General features: G+C 28.3%; 1 protein-coding gene across 4 annotated transcripts in view; it reads left to right on the top strand.

The window, feature by feature from the left end:
* The window catches only part of LOC123267765, a 165,170-nt gene extending 152,958 nt beyond the window's left edge, over positions 1 to 12,212 (top strand). For 3 of the 4 annotated variants that reach the window (XM_044732605.1, XM_044732604.1, XM_044732602.1), the window contains 2 exons: positions 8,159 to 8,438; positions 10,745 to 12,212. In XM_044732605.1, coding sequence (XP_044588540.1) covers positions 8,159 to 8,438; positions 10,745 to 10,876 — 412 coding nt within the window. In that variant the 3' untranslated portion in view covers positions 10,877 to 12,212. Of the gene's footprint in view, positions 1 to 8,158; positions 8,531 to 10,744 lie in introns of all 4 variants that reach the window. The other variant, XM_044732603.1, reaches the window with a different exon arrangement.
* Positions 12,213 to 18,622: the final 6,410 nt, after the last annotated feature.

Raw genomic sequence — 18,622 nt, 5'->3', positions numbered from 1 at the left:
TTAGACCTAACTATTGCTAATTATAGAAATAAAGTGAAAATCGCATTCCGTTTTAACCGAGATTCGAACCCAAAAGCCGCGCGATTGCCAGACCGATAACTAACCCCTACGCCGTACGACCGATGAGGTGATGCACATCTCATCATTCTCATAAACTAAATCTGTAAGGTGACGGTTTATCATTTATATAATTTATGTTACTTGATATTGTGTTTAGATGAAAATTAACTATTTTTTACAAATGTTTATTAGTTAAAAAAATGCAAGAACTAAGTTCTTATCTTATATTACCTTAGACTTTGTACATTGTTCTGTATATTTTTAATATCTTATTTTAGATTTTAATGTTTAAAATTAGAGTATTAAAAATTCAACTGTAACTTATTACATTTTAATTGTTTTAAGACCAAATCAATTTTAACGATATGCAATTGTTTTGGTTAAACAATAAATTAAATATACACTCATTAATCCATTTACCTGACAGTGAAAAATTTAGGACTTTTGTGGGTTCATACGTGCTATGAATTCGAAGATCTGAATAATCAAATATTAACACTGTTGCATGGTACCTGACATATTGATAGGCAGCTAGCAAGATCTCAAAGCCAATTCATAATAATGACAAAATTTATTCAACTATCAGCAAATGAAAATGTACGTAATTTTTGTCAGGACAAAAAAGTACACACAAAAATTTTGAATCAAACTTCTGATAATTGTTACAGTGTTGCCAATTACAAGTGTCTTGAAAATGTTGATATTCCATTAATAATTATGCTTGAAATTCAATGAAGTGAGTTATTAATTGATAGTATTACTATAAGACTATACTTGAGGCTTATGAAAAAGAATAAGCTATATGTCTCTGAAATGTATAAAGATAACTTGCAAACACAATCTTTAGTGGTGCAATATCTAAAAAATAACCATCTCCAATTTGGACTGATTTATTGTTTTATGCAATGATCATGCTGTATTTATTTACAAAACATTCGTAATTGTAAAATTAATCATCACTTTACTATTATTCGTGGAGTAGTTGCAAATAACGTATTTGTTGCTAATGGTGATAATTTTTTAAATGATAGAAGATCATTCTTATGTAAGTGCGATAAAACTGAAAACATTGAAGGTGTCGCGGTAGAATCATTAGCAGCACCTTGCTTCTATATAATAAGTAATATAGTTTAATAAGTAATTAAATTTAATTTAATAAGTAATAAGTTTAAAATAAACTAAAAACATGCTTTTTATAGAAAACCAAACTAAAAAAGAGAAAATGAATTTGGATAAATGTAAATTAACAATAGTGTAAATAAGAAAAATATGTACTTTATTGTAAAAAAAAAGCGTAGGGTGCATGGTGTCAATAGTTATAAATATTTTATTGACAGATATAAGTATAAGGATTATTATTTCGACAATAGCTTAAAAAGCACCCCACGCTTTTTTTAAAATAAAATACATTTTTTTCTTATTTACACTATTATTAATTTATATTTATTAAAATTGTTTACATTACTCTTAATTCAAATTTATTAAAATTTATTTTCTATTTTTTAGTTTGGTTTTCTATAAAAAGCGTTTTTTTTAGTTTTTTTAACTATTATTTAGTTTCTACTTTTTAGTTTGGTTTATTTATTTTAAACTACTATTAATTCCGTGATTACTATTAGTAACTATAATTATGACTATTGCCTTGACTATTGTGCCGAGCCGAGTGCTCGAATCAAAATAGTACGCATACGCAAGACCACGCGCTTGCCCTATCTCTCTTGCTCTCACGCGAAGGATGCGTGAAAAAATCATTCAATCTTGACGATCTTAATTAGGATAATGGAATAATCTCATCAAATTAATGTATTGTCATCGGTCCTCGATAAGTCTACGAAGTTTAAATGAAATCTGACCGTTTGAAGTGGGTCAAAATCAAGTTCACAGGAGTCGGTTACAAACAAACATACAAATGAAGCTTATAAAAAGCGTGTAAAAATTCAGACACAAATCTATGAAGCAGTACCGATAAATAACACGGAACGAGAATAATAGAAGTAAGAAGAAGTGAAAATAAACTGATTGAATTGAATTTCATATATGACCTTAAAATAAATTTTTTTTAATATTTCTCGAAAAAAAAAATTTATTTTATTTATGTGAATTTAATATAAGATTTTAACTATGATAAAACATTAAAAACTTATAAGTAAAGTCTAATCTAAAAAATGCTTACAAGAAGCCATAACCTCTTACTAAAAATAAATAAATATTGAGCATATACTAGAACATGTCTAAAAAAACGGTACTAGTACTAGATCACCATTTAATAATTCATTAATAACATAAAATCGATGTTTACCTTATTTTATTGCATAAATTAAACACTTTAAAATATTAAAAACAACACGTTTATAAATTTGAGGCACAAAATAACCGTTAAACAGCAAATTAGAAATAGGCGTCTTCGTTGTTGGGAAACTTTACTCGACGCGGCACCTGTGCAAATGGTTCAAAATAACAGCGGCCGTTTAAAAATTATTTAATTCTTAATTATTAAAAATTGTAAGATTTAATAACATCATCAATTTAAATTCAGAAATAGTTCAATAATATTAAGGAAATTTTTTTAAACGTTTTTTTTTTTTCAATAATTATATAAATGCAAAAAATACCAGAAGTGAGCATATACTGGGGCCTGAGCATATACTGGGGCTCTTACCTTATCCATGAAGTTTTATCACGATTTTTGCCAAAAATCTAATTACATTTTATGTATTAAATATTACATCAGAAATATATTTAAGACTTATTTTTAATTAAAAATATGTATGAATTTATTATAATTACATCTTTATTTGAAGAATATATATTGTGAAAAAATTGTTTACAAGGAATAAATAATTATTTTTAATAGTATTTTCTAGTAGGTTTTACATTTTTAAAACTGATGTATTTTAAAATGGAACTATAATTTTGATATATGTGTTTGAAATTACTTAATTTCAACACATATTATAATATTATCTTTATATATTCATAGGATTTTGAAAAAAAAAAAATAAATTGAACTATTTCTCGAAAAATGTAATTTAACACAAATTATATTGCGCTTGAGGAATTATAAAAACATAATAAATGTATAAATAAATAGAATAAATCCATGAAAGTTACAGGTTAATATGGACAGAAATTATTTTTGTGATTAGTTTAATTTGTTCAATAATTATTTATAATTAATAAAATTTTATTTATTACTTTTATCGGACTTGAAGGTTTAAAGTCGGATCTCTCGATGAACGGTCGGACCGAGGAGTTCAAAATCCGATTTCTCGGTAAACAGTACGTCCAAGACGTTCAAAATCGGAACTAGTCGGACCATGGAGCTCAAAGTAAGATCAATTTCGGATCAGGAAGTTCAATATACGAACTAGTCGGACCATGGAGCTCAAAGTACGATCAATTTCGGATCAGGAGGTTCAATATCCGATCGAAATTTCGACTCGGGTTCCCGCTAAGAAAATTGAAAATTTTCAAAAATCGGGAAGTTATTGGTTTTACCCCGTTTTGCGAAAATCGAGTTTTCATCAGATCTCGATGTTTTAAGGTTACAGGAAGCTTTCCTGACTATTCCCGCGATGCTGTCCGTGCGGCTATGTGTGTTTGTGTGTGTTTGTGTTTGTGTGTGTGTGTGTGTGTGTGTGTGTGTGTGTGTGTGTGTGTGTGTGTGTGTGTGTGTGTGTGTGTGTGTGTGTGTGTGTGTGTGTGTGTGTGTGTGTGTGTGTGTGTGTGTGTGTGTGTGTGTGTGTGTGTGTGTGTGTGTGTGTGTGTACGGCCGTATATAAACCTCTCATAACTTTTGAACGGCTTGACCGATTTCATCGCGGTTCGCAACATTCGTAAGGGCTTGACCAAACTTAGATTTTGACTATAATTTAGACCGATTCGAACAAGAAGATTTTGAGAAATCTCAAGAAAACTGCAAAAAAAAATTTTTCAGGTTTTCTTTAGATAACTTTTAAACCGATCGGTTATTTACGACCCATGACAAAATTTTCTTATCTAGCCATTCTATCTATGGCCAATTTTCATATCAGGGTACTTATTATGAGAATAAAAAAATTATTTATTATAACTTTTTAATTTTTTTTTTTAGAAATGTGTACGTCAATTGGTATGTCGTATAAAACAAAAATTTGTTTAGTGGTTGATTATTAATTGTATTGAAAGGAAACTCTCTTACCATTAGATTATCAGGACATAAGAAGATTTTTTCATCATTTGATTAAACTCATTCGACCATTTGATTATCAATTTCTGTGTTAATATCTCATTAAACCGGTGATGAACAAAAAAAGGCTTGGATAGATAAAAGATTGCGAATAATGAAATAGAAAGGAAGTAATGAATTAATGTCATTGATTTCAAAAAAGAAAAAAAACATAAATAATTCAATAGCCAGTAATAAAGGAGTGGCAATGAGATAAAATAACATAAAAATATATGTATGAGTGTATTTGTTTTTACAGCACCTGTATTGCGGATGCTGGGAGTGGTTGGATTGATAACAGAAATTGACCTTTCAAGCGTAGCGTGTTTATTAACACACTGAACATTGAAAATCAGTAAGAAAATTTGTAAATTTTCTTCCTAACCTTCTGTCCGTCGCCGGTTCCAATTTCCTTGTTATTTCAATTAAGCTGAGTTTATTAACAATGCGATAAAAAAAAGCCCTCTTAATTACATCACTATGCAGATTGTAATACGTACACAATGGACGTAATCATAAAGTATACACCAAGTTCATGTAACTAGATACGAGTTCACATATTGTCTCATTTACTTTTCTCTATACTTGCAAGTCCACAAAGTACAAAAAGTATACAATTAGACTCGATTCAATGCCGGTGTAATGTCATGGTCACCGAGACATAATTGCATATACTCATGACATCTTTTATACTCACTGTTCAGCCACACTTTCGGAATACTTACTAAATTTAAAATAGCTTTGTTTTTATTTTTATCGAAAAACATCAAACGATTTTCGCAATTACTCAAAACTTTTTTTTCGAATTTGTTTTCACGGTATGATATTATTCAATTCGGTTAATTCAAACTATTCTTGAGACATTTATACAGCTTTTAGCAAAAAAAATGTTTAGTAAAAATCTGTTTGTCTTGCTTCAAGCATTTATTTTCTTGGCTTATAAGTTCTTGAATTGAGATCTTTGTATCTTTTGCTCTAAGTAAAAATTTTTCAATGCTTAACGATTACTCCTCAAGAATAAAGTTAAAAATGTTCATCTTTAGAGTTAAATCATCTTAATTATTTCATTAAACACCGGGCTTTCTACCTTTCAAATTTTGAGAATCTTGAGCCAAAAAAAAGCTTCTTTTAAAGAAACAAAGTTTTTATTTCATCAAATTTTATTGTCTTTAAGTTAATTCTTTCAACCAATAGAGACACAAATATCTCTTTTTACTATGAGAAAACAAAGGTTAAAAGTTACAAAAAATATTAAATACATTAAATATAATTGAATTATAATACGTTATTATATTAAGCATTAAAAAATAAATTAAATAAACGTTAGTGATGATTTATTTGAATGAGAACCTCTTTCTTCAATAGCTGTAAGTTATGTAACGATCATTCCTTTTCAACACGTCATCTTATATACAATTATCGTTCAGTAACCGTTAGTTTTTGAATTATATTTTCTTATTAAACTATATTACTCTTTTTTTTTTTTTTTTTTTTTGCTAATAGCTTTCTAAGTATCACGTAAATATCTCATACTTTCGAACAAGTAAGCTCACCAAATTTTGTTATTTTTTTTTTTTAAGAAGGGTATTTTTTTTTAAATGAAATCTTTGATACCAGCGTTAAAGTTTTCAGTCTTGTACATTAAAAAAACTTTAAGCATCACTTCTACTCCAAAAGCTATTGACACAAGTTTTTTAAAAGCAATATTGTACATCTCAAGTACGGAAGTACTATGTGGTTTATTATCGCATAAAATTTTTCTACTGATTAAGTTACCTTGTATTGTTTATAAAACTTTTGTAATAAACTGAAATATAATTAAATTCATTACATCATCGTGGAAAGTTTTAAATGAAGAGTTTGAAGCTCTTCCAATGTGATTCATTTAAATATTGGTGTCAAAAGAGCTGTTTTAATTTAAAATAAAAGTGACCTCTACTGAAAGTTCCAGTAATTTACAAATACAAACATCAGGATAAATTTACAAAAACAATAAGTTGATTTGTTATTATTTTATTTACTTGAAGTTTTTATACGCTAATAAAAAGACTATCTTGATTCAAGAAACTAATTTTGAAGACAAATCTTAACTGGAAAAAAAATCTTGAACGAAATCTATGTGTATCTTGTTTGAAAACAATCAAATACTTCGTTTGAAGATAAATTTCTTGGATGGAGAATTTTTTGTTTTTTATCCAAGAGTTTTAATTTAGTGATTCAAGAATTAATTTCCTGATTTATAAGAACTATTTTGAAATACGAGAGAAACATCAAAGAATATATTTTTAACTTCCCGCTAAGAAAATCGAAGATTTTCGAAAAATCGAGAAGTTATTGTTTTCACCCCGTTTTGCAAAAATCGAGGTTTCAACAGATCTCGACGTTTTGAAGCCCTGAAAAGCTTCCCTGCCTATTTTTACGATGATGTCCGTACGTCTGTGTGTGTGTGTGTGTCCGTACGCCTGTGTGTATGTGTGTGTGTGTGTGTGTGTGTGTGTGTGTGTGTGTGTGTGTGTGTGTGTGTGTGTGTGTGTGTGTGTGTGTGTGTACACCTCTTATAACTTCTGAACGGCTTCACCGATTTGATCGCAGTTGGTGTCATTCGAAAGGTCTTCGCCAAACTTAGATTTCCTTTAACTTGGAACCGATTCGGACCAGTAGATTTCGAAAAATTGCAAAAAAAGTGAAAAAAAAAGTTGTTTTTTTTTTTTTTTTTTCATTTTTTTTAAATATCTCCGAATTGGCTGAACCGATCGACCTCAAAAACTAATCAGCTCTTAACCTTGAAAACCCGCATCGATTGCCACCAAAAACGTCAGAATCGGTTTATGCGTTCGTGAGATATATCGTTGTCGAAAAAAATCGAAAAAAGTGTTTTTTCGTAATAACTCTGAAATTTTTATCAGATTAGTTTTTTTGTTCAGAATTATTTATAGAGCTCAAAAAACTACATCGATTGCCGCTAACCACGTACAAATCGGTTGATTGATTCAAAAGTTATAGCATTTTGAAAATGAAAAAAATCGTGTTTTATCGAACTTTGATAAGATTTTTGAGCTCAAAGAGCTCAAAAGCATAGAAAAGCTATTTCTTTGAGCTCCGAGAGCTCAAAATAACACATAAACTGTATTTTCGAGCTCGAAGAGCTCAGAAAAGTCATAAGTGCAATTTTAAGCGCATAGGTATGGAATTAGCGGGAAGTTGCAGGGATGGCCTTCAGGGTCAACCGTTTTCCTACTTTTTTTTGGATCGAATCGATTTTGTTTGTTAAATTTTTAATTGACAAGCACGTGAAAAAATTTTATGATATAGTCTAATTTGCAGATTACCATGGTTATATATCAGATTATAAAAATGAATTATTATAATTCTATAGAAATGTTCACGTCAATTAATTAAAATGTGATATTAAACAAAATTGGTTGAGTAGTTGATTGAACTAAAAATCTATGTCAGATCAGCTTCTTGGGAGATTAAAAGAAATGATTTTTATTTTAGGGAACTTCAAATATAAATCTCTTTTAGGAGACGATTTAGCGATCGTGCGCCCGTCAGAGATTTTCAATACTACCTTCGGTCGAAAAATTACATATGGGCATATACGACCATATCATAAAATTTATTCACGGGAAATGATGTAGAACTTTGACAAAAAATCTTCGATTTCATTCATCAAAGAAAAAAAAAATTATGAATTAAAGCTAAAATGAAATCCTTTGAGCTGTAAAGTTTTCATATTTAAACTTAGCATAACTGATATCCAGTTATTGGATGAATATTTTACCGAATACTCAAAATTTGTTAAAAATGTAAATGTTGATGTTCATTTTGAAAAGTTTAAGCTATAAATGTAATAAAAATAATACTAATGATAAAACTATTTGATTACAGTACGGATAGTGGGTGGGACAACCCATTTAGGCCAGACGGAGATCTATCCCGAGAAGCCGACGAGATAGTAGAACTAATAAAAGGCGGAAAACCTATAACCCCAACACCAGGACAAACTGCACCCCCATTACCAGGATGTGATGGCAAAACAATCGACGATCACGACTCAAGTACTAGTCCATTGCTGAACACATCAACATTCGAACGGACGAATCAAGGGAATGGAAACCTCCATGGCAACGTGAATTCCAGCGTCAATAAGCAGCCCGTTAGCGAGAAGGTGACTCAACGTCATTTCCATTATCCACTAACGAACAGCCGTGCGAAATAAACTTGGTTGTTTAAACTCTCCTTTCCAACCTTGAGAAAAAGGTGCACTCTCAAGACACTGATCTTTTCCATCTAAGACATTATCATCATCACGCGTATTAGAGGCTAGAAATAGAAAACATATACTGAACACGCACACACACATACACACTGAATTCTCGGAATTTATTATCTAATCTTATTATTTGGATTACATACCTCAAGCACAATGTGTTAATTACGCTCTATTGTTACCAAAATCATTAAGTATTCTCATTTTGAATCGTCTCGTTTACTTTTAAAGAAAATTTATATTTTCTTGGAAATAAGTGCTGCAATACACGTAAAAAATTTTTATCTTGTTATCAATTTCATTCTTAAATTCATATTTTTAAATAAATAAGTTTATAATGAACTTATATATCAAAAAATTATTTTGTTTTACTCACAAAAATATATTTTATGATTTTTTTTTATCCGTTGAATCAGGATTCCAGAAAATATAAAAATGATTCATAACCAAATCTCATGAGGTAAGATTTCGAATGAATTTCTGTGCAAAGAATGCATTGTATCCATCAACGCCAGTAATAAACATATTAATACATTCAGAGTTGAAATAAAAGTCGAGTTACTTGTTAAGTATTGATTACCTCCCGTTGATATTGCAGTACCTCTTTCCCTAAAAGGTTCACTGAATGTTTGAATACTCTATTGATTAAAATAGATCTGATATTTTTTAGTAGATTCCATAGAAATTTATCTATTGCATTAGTCCTCATGACAAAATTCGAAAAATTTTGCCATTTTCCCACTCGGTTTGTCGAGCTGATTCAAAAAATACATATGTTTCAAAAGTTGATGTATGTATATATCGATATATACCATGTTCTATCGATAAATACCAAGGTCAAGTTCAAAGATGAGCTCAATCGGCCAAAAAGTTTAGAAATGACGGGATGTCCAAATTTTCAAAACCCTAAAAATTCACTTTTTTTACTTTCTTCCTTGAATAACTTTTGAATGTGATATCTTATCGGATTTCTGATAATTGCATCTGAAAGCTCTTTAAATAAGATTCAATTTCCATATCTGAATGTATATTTAGACCTAAAATTACCTCATCCGGTCAATATCATTTTATGAAATTTACTATTGCATTCATTTCCGAAAATATTTTGATTTTTTAAATAATTTTTTACGTTCTATAGGTCGACGATCGAATGTCGAATTCAAGTATATTTCAAAAAATGAAACCGTTAGAGCAAATATTATCATAAATTTATGATTTTTGAAGTGTTTTCGGGAATAACTGCGGAACCACTCATGATAAAAAAAAAAACTTTTGTACTGAAATAAGTATGAACAGCAATTTTGAAAATTCAACTTGGGAAATCTACTTCCATTTCGACTGCCGAATGGTCGTTTTAAATTGTTCAAGATAGGAATCAAAAACGTTTTATCGGATCTATTAAACCTCCTTAGTGTTTTCTGATCTATCGCTTGTGGTGTATGTGTGCAAACACAATATTTTCTAAAAAACTTCACCAATAGATTTTCTTTTTCTTTCTCCATTTTCAGGATTGTATCATGTTAAACCTTATCAAAAATTTTTATTAACATCCTTTTTGTTTATAGGCAGTTAAAATATTAATATCAAAGCTGATGACATAGAACACTGTTCGCCAAGCACCGGCGTAATGAGCCATATTACAAAAAAAAACCTCAATTTAAAAACATTATTTTCATTTTTGAACATTATTCTATTTAATTTTATTGTAAAATTACCAGAAGCGTTTGAGGTGTGCTTTTTTGGACTTTCTCAACTTTTGATAATTATTTAAAACTAGGGTCCAGAATATTTCAACCTCTAAAAATGATATTGAAACATTTTTTTTAACATTTTAATTTTAATTTTTTAATTTCTAATTTCAAAAAATTATAGATTAATTAAGAATTGATATTTTCAATTCTTTAAGCTTATAAATTGTTTGTTTTTACTTGTAGAATAATTTTTAGTCGATATAAAATTTTTATTTCAATTGAAAACTTAAAAACTAACTGAAAATTTTATTTCTAACTATTTTAATGATTGATCTAATAAATCCGTTGAAAAATAAAATAATTTGAAAATGTCTGAAAATGGTTATTTTCCAATATTTGATTGTCAAAATGAGACCCCATTTTCAAACAATTACCAAACTTACAAAAATTTTTTTTTTTTATTTCTCGGATGAAATTATTAATTCTTTTTTTTTTTTTATTTCATTTTATCAGGTCGGCTCAACAACGAGCACGGCGACCGTGGAGGTCAGCAGAGTAACAGCACAGGGTCCTGGGGATGCGTCTCAAGTCGAGCACGTGACTCTCAAGAAAAAGCCTAAGTGCAAATGCTGCGTTCTTCAGTAACGTAGTTTAATAATAATAAAAATAATAAATAATGAACATTAAATGATAATGATAAATTATACAATAACATTATTTATTAATGCTGTTTTGTATGAATCTATTTATTTAGTTCATACAACTTCACTGAAACGCGATTTAATGAGCGACTAAAAATTTTAGTCAGTTAGTCAGTCAGTCAATTCTTTTTATGCAAACTGAGACTGTGACAAGTCTCTTTAGTTAAATTGTTTTTAAATATTATTATATTACTTTTTTCACGCTAACATGATATGGGTTGATAATTCAATACTAAAGAAATTAATTTTACCGACGATATTAAGATTTGAAATAAAGAACATAGTGGTAAGGATAATACAAATGAATGATTATAAATTATAACTAAGAGAGAAAAAAATAAAATGTGCATCTGCGCTATTTTAAACGATAAGTTATTTAATAAATGATGATGGTAAAATACAACGGATTAAAATATTATTAAAATTAAAATAACAAAAAAATTATATATTTAAAAATCTATTAATTAATTATATAAAAACGGGACTTTACTTATTTTCAGTCATTATAAATAGAAAAATGAAGATATTCACTATTTTCTTTTCATGTTCTACTTTTGGATGAGTTAAAGATAAAAAATGGTTCGACTTGTCAACATTGATATATTTTTTTCTATGTTGTGCATCGAAAGTAGAATAAAAGAACTGACAAGTTGATGCACTATCTTCAAATTGTTGATCTAAATTAAAAATTTCAATTTTAGGACTTTTCAAATTCAAAAATGTTGATGGAAATTAATTTTTTTGAAATCGAATTTATTTTCATCATTAATCTATCGGAGAGCTAAACAAAATGAACTAAAGAAACGAGAATAAGTGAATTTTTTTATTCTTCATGGCTGAAATGGGTAAAACCCCGCTTCTATATAATTATCGAAAATCTATTGTAGATAAAAAATGGTAGTTAATGAATAGCTTGTATGCTTTTATCATCGTTAGGGTTACAATTTTGATTTCAATCGAAATTGCAGAGAATATTATAACGATAATTGATATCTGTAATGAATTCAGAGCTAAAATTTTATTACACACACGACACTTTAGTTCTGGTGAATTTTAAAAAAAGTTAATGAATAAAAAAAATTAAAAATTCAGTTAAATGTGTGTGTGCCTTGTTCGATTTGCCCGAGATATTTCTCAAGACTGGAGCAAAAATATAAAAAAAAAAACTCAACAAAATTACGCAGAATAACTTACAGCTGTAAGGTCCACGAGTAAAGATTCAGGATTTTCAGAGGAAAAAAAAAGTAAATTGTAAATATAGTAGATTTAATTAATTAATTAATAGAAGAAATAATAAATTTAAATTTAAAAGTGTTACAATGAGATTTTAATTCAAAAAATTATTTATTTATTTTGTTTTATTTCGGATTTATTAGTTGTACAATTTTCACTATTGTTTTTTTATTTTATTTAAATTTTGCTGTAAGTGCACAAAATAATTGTAAAATGAGTTAATTATTATAAATTCTTTTTATTCATTTTCATTATGTTTATATAAATTTTACTTGTGTTTTTTTTTTTTTTTTTTTTTTTTTTTAAGTGATGAGGTTTTATCAAATTGTAATGTAATTAAATTTTTTATATTATATTTATATACATACAATTGAGTGAAATTAATAATTGTTAAAATACATGTAATATGTATACATATTTAAAAAAAGGAAAAAAAATAATTACATGTAATGAGTGATTGAATGAGATAAAGATTAAGGAAAATAGTATTTATAAATATTTATCCGTTTTACTATATTTTATTTAAATTTGACAGAAAAAAAAAAAAAAAAAAAAAAAAAAACAATATTTGCAATTAAATTAAATTATAGGGAGTTATTGTAAGTATGGTACTGAAATCCTGAATGTTTACCAAGTATTATCGCAATGATAGATAACTTTTATCGAGTTATTTAAATATCGTTTGATCTTGACTAACCTGTCTGATACATTTTAAACTATAAATAAATAAAATAAAAAATATGTTCAAGCTGTATAGTAAAATGCGAAAACGAAAAAAAAAAAAAAAAAAAAACAATTTTCGTATGAAGATAAACAAAATAAAAATAAATTTTGATTAAATAAATTAAAATTTAGCTTTAGTTTGCATTACTAATTTTTTTATCAATCAAAAAGTAGCAGATTTACATTTTTTCTATTCATACAATTGTAATTAAATATTTGAATAAAAATAACTACAAGATATGCCGGCAATTCCAGCGATTTAATTGCAACTAGAGAGTTAATTATTGCATAGAAAAAAAAAGTAAGTTTTGATTATTAAAGTAACGATGATTTGAAGCTTTTGCTCTGCTTCGTTATAGATATTTACTAATTTTATTCATCTTTGTCTGCGATAATTATTTTAATAAAGTAAATTATAAAAATAATAATACATTTTATTGATATCACTGTGACAAAACTGATGTAAATTATAATAGACATAAAAAAAAAAATAAATGAATTAATAAAATGTCAATTTTTACAATCATACAGCAAAACATATTATTATAAAAAAAAAAAAAAAAAAAAAAAATATATATAATAATGTTAAATTATAATTTATAAACTTTTATTTTTCCATTTGATCATAATCGTCTCTTGATCATCATTACTTTATTGTTACAAATAAACATTGAAATAATTCAATGTTCACCAATCTCTGTGTGCACGCAACGCACGTGGAAATAAAAAAAATTAAATTCAAAATTTTTATTGACATCTATCAATATCCTTCAACTCTACTGAGTTTAAAAATGATTACCTTTTCCTGATTGAATTTGAATGGTTATTCTTAGTTTAAATCGAGGATTTTAACAAGACTTTTGTTCTTAAAGTGAGAGGGTTGTAGCTTGTTCAGTGAGCAAAGGGCTGAAAAAAGGATAGGGAGAGCATGCATACACTTTGACCACTGAATTATAACTCTCACTACCATACAAAAGACTGTAATTTATTTCCCTGTTAAAAAAACTCCAATAAGATCCCATCAAAAGCGACAAAAGCCACTTAGAAACCAATAAAATTTATGGGTTTCTAAGTGGCTTTTGTCGCTTTTGATGGGATCCTATTGGAAATTTTAAACAGGGTTTACTCCCATAAAACTTACATCAATACTCTTGGGGACTCCTGATCGGAAAAGGGTTAAATCAAGATATAAATTTTAATATTTGTCTCTATTAAAAGATTATTAAAAAAAAAATAACACAAAAAAAGAACACTCTTATAGAAAATCAAACTCTAACGTAAGAAATAATTTTCAAAAAATTTAGAACAAGAATAGAATGATTAACAGAAAATTAATTTATTGAAAAGAAAGCGTGGAAAGCTTGCACCTTTCTTACACAATAAAATTAATCTTTTCGTTAATCCCCCTTTTTTTTAAAACCAGAAGTATTAGGTTGTAGTATTTTACTTAAGGTAATTCCTCCGTGAAACCGGTTTTCGACTAATTTTGTCAACGTTTTTTTTACGGTTTGAGAAAAATTTAATTAATTTGAAAATCTTAGGAAAGTGGACATAAGACGTATGTCATAATACCAGTTATTGATTTTTAAAATGTAAGATATTCAATAATAAAATTTGCGATTTCCAGGCCTACTTCTTATTTAAAGCATGTCAAATTCTCTTATTACCCAAATGTTATCTGTTATATTAAAAAACTTCTCGACAGAATTGGAAAAAAAACTAGCAGAATAGAAAAGAATATTTTTCTGATAAATTAATTAAAAAAAAGTAGCTTTTTATCGTTTTGTTGTCAAGACATAATAATTTAAACACTTTTTTGGTCATTTTGAGGTGGTATTTCTATGGTAAATAATGATTTGATAATAATAGTCAGGCTGAGCCGTAGTAATTTATTTTTAGAAATTCTATTTTTCAATTACTTTTTGAAAAAATTGTTAAATGAACTATTATAAAGTTTCCGTAATAGCTAGACATATGTTATTTTTCGGAAACTCAATTTTATTTGATTTCAAAATTTATTTAAGACTTAATTTGAAAAATAAAATTCTTGAAAATACATTTACTACGGCCTACCCTCAACCTTCCGTCAATAGTAAATGTTTTGTCTACACTATACACTATACACCGCGATAGAACTACCTTAATTAAAAGAAGAATATTTACTGTAATTGTATGGATAGTGTCTGTTCAAATGATAAAATTGGTTATTTTCTTTATTGTGTTAATCCTAGTCAACGTACTAGAATAATGTTATTAAATTATGGTATTATCATAGATTTTTGATATTTATGCTAATTTTCAATTTAATCGGACGTCTTGAAGTTGGTAAAAATTAATTTTACGTAATTACGTTAAAAGATTCCGTTTCATAGATACATAGTTACAGGTGAAGCTAATATAATAATAAAAATTATAAAAGCGTGTAAAAAATAGTCAATTTTTTGCGCTACCCTATAACATATTGTCTTGAAATTGAGAGGTCAATGATTGAATTGCCCGGTAATTAATGACTTTTAAATGATAAAATAGTTGTAGAATCGTGAGATGTTTTAAATCATGTCATCATTTATAACTGAACGAAGATTTCAATTAACGGAATGCAACATTATAAAATTACATGACCAATGAAAAACTATTGAGTAAGGTATTAAATTATTATTACGGGAATGAAATTTATGTGAATCTAGTTGGTATCTATCACCAACGACTGCTCACCTAGATGCTTTCCCTGATGTGAGGGATAACAAGTCATTGTTACTGATCAAACCGTTCCCGCGATCTCTTCAGCAGCCCTACAGACTACCGTTGTAGATATCAAGGAATGTGGGTTTGGTGATGTACTTTTTATAACTACCTGTGCCAACTGAACGTGTACTATATATACATTATGCATTATAGATGTGAAATGTCAACTTAGTTCTCTCCCCCTTACCAATCCTATATTCTCTATCCCTTCAATAGAACTCAAAGAGCGCCAATAACGCATCCTATTACAGGTTCAGAGATCATATGTGTGCCCTCTAATGCATCCGATCCGATCACTCGTGACGACGATGGCCTTTGACGATCGAGAACTTATACTGACTATAAATTTTAACTGTCTCAAGATCTTTTCACATATGTGCTGCTTACTATCTTACTACCACAATAAGAGTATCATTTACTATTCTCTTTTAATGATTAGAATAATCTCAATTGTTATCAGTCTATCTGTATGAAATACTTGATAATTTTTCTTTGTTTTTTTTTTTTTTTGTAAATTTGAAACGCACATCAATTGGACAGTGACTACGGTCCATCTAAAATTCATAAAAAGTATTTATGGGCTTTAAGCAACAAAGTTATAATCCATAAAGGAAAGGGTAACATTTTTTTTCGTTATTGAATCTAGTTTCAAAGAAAAAGAAATAAAAAAAAAAAACTATTTGAAGTAATTATCATCACGAATCATTTTTCTCAAAACTATTTTTTTGTAGCATTTGGTTAGGCCTATTTTAATTTTTTACGAAACTCATAAATTCAAATACCATGTTAAAGCTTACGCTTTCTACTTTGACAGAAAATATGCAGAAAAGTGAAAAAATTTTCATGTTAAAAAGTTCATGAAAAAAACTTTTTACAAAAAATGCAGTGCTGTCTGCTAACAATATATTTTTCTTGCTCTCCTAGCCGAAAGCACGCTCTTCCTGGACGCAATTTACTCCAGGAAGAGCAAATTTTATGGCCTGCTCTAACGCATGCGCGTTACGCATATTTTCTGGCCGGCAGCATAGAACCTCGCTTTCTTTCGTATTTTCGTGGCACGACCGGTCTATACAGCGAGTTTCAACTGTATATAACAGTCACAACATCGTCTGTATGTAACGTGTCAGCGCAGAAACTAACCAAAAAATGTCAAATAAATACAAATAATTTCTAACTAGATTATTGTTAATGAACTATTTAATAATAATACATCATAAATAATTTATATAAAAATTTTAGAAAATAATATAAAATTTTTGTAAATTTTATTTGCTTTCTTTTATATTTTGACAGCTAGTAGAGCAATGTTTATAAAACAATCCATATACTCTACAAGCTTCAAATAATTTAATTTCAATCTTTCTTAGCCGTCTAATTAAAAACTAATTTTTAATCAACTTAAAAAAATTAATTTTGTTATTAAATCGAGTTTAAATATTTGTGACGAGTTCTGTGCATGTTATCTCTCTTAATCAGAGCATTTGTTAGTAAACTTTAAAATAAATTATTTTTTTTTTTATTTATTAATTTTTACTTTTTTATTATGCCCGCCCCGACCAGCAAAACCTCGGCTTTGCAAAAGTCGGGCGGCGCCCCCCTCACCCCCGGCAAAACCCCTTCCCCGGGGTTGCGTACTTTCGGCTGGAGAGCAAGAAAAATAGTATACAACCCACGACCAAAATGTTGGATGCCCTAACGTATGTGATATGATGGATATATCATATCCCATACGCCAGGAAATCCAACTTTCTGGCCTTGGGTCGTAATAAACTATAACTATATGTCGAGAGGCTGTAGAAGGTGTCACCTGTTAATAGTTTGTTTAACTATAACATGACAGCTTTTAGATATTAATTAATCTTCATTAAATTATCTTCACAATAGTATGCAAAATATATTGATTCCATGAACTGACAAAGATATAATAATAAAAATAATTGCTGAAATAAGGCTAAAAAAATTTTTTGTGCCCTCCGGCCGGAAAGTGGCAACTTTCTGGCCGCTGCGCTAAACAAAGTTGCCACATTCCGGCTACGTCGAGCAGAAAAATAGTATACACACCTTGGCCAGTAAATAAGAAAGCCTCAGATCACATGTTTGTCAACCTCGGCTTCGCCTCGGCCAACAATTACATGTGATCTGAGACTTTTCTTATTTTACTGGCCTAGGTATGTAATATACTATTTCGATCGTAAAGCACTCTTTGATGCTTCGCATCATGAGTCGTGTAATATATATTATGTAATATATATATAAAAAATATTTTATTTTAAAAAGTAGTAATGAATATCAGTCTTATTTCCACATCATAATATGATATACGTTATTTGATCACGATATTGGGATTAAAATCAAAAATTTCAAAAAATCCGATCTCTTTGATTTTTTTTAAATTTTCCTGAAATTCTACTCCATATTACGGGACTTTAAAACAGCAAATATAAAATGTTATTGCTTCGTAAGATTTTAATGAAATTTCAAGTTATAAGTACACTACGAATTCTTAATAAAATAGTCATACGCGTGATTCATCATAAGGTCCCCATGAAATTTTCAGAAATTCAACGTGTTTCTTATGTGATTTTGAAAAATTTGCATTAAGTTCTTAACAAAATTAAAAAAAAAATAATCAGATCTATAAATCTTTAAAAATTCAGCGTAAGTTTTGAATACTTCTAGAATTTTGAATTGTTTTATTACTTTATTAATAATAATTGCATAATGAATTCTTCATGACAAAATTATTTTTTCTTACGATTGTCAATAATAACTGGCCATTACGAATATTATTTAATGAACAGAACAGTCTAAAATTATTTTGTCTGCAGTGAAATGGCTTGATATTTATGTCGGCAATAAAGTAAACAGTAATAATAAATTTTAGTAGGTATCTTGCTGGTAAGAAATTGACCACTGAATATTTATCATGCATGTAAAAATTTTTTAGACATATGTTGAAAAAAATAGTTACATTAAGGCAACTTAAGCC

This window comes from Cotesia glomerata, linkage group LG6 (assembly GCF_020080835.1).
Source record: "Cotesia glomerata isolate CgM1 linkage group LG6, MPM_Cglom_v2.3, whole genome shotgun sequence".
Classification (NCBI taxonomy): Eukaryota; Metazoa; Arthropoda; class Insecta; order Hymenoptera; family Braconidae; genus Cotesia; species Cotesia glomerata.
The sequence above is the reverse complement of the archived record's forward strand: the minus strand, read 5'-3'. Positions and strand labels throughout refer to the sequence as shown.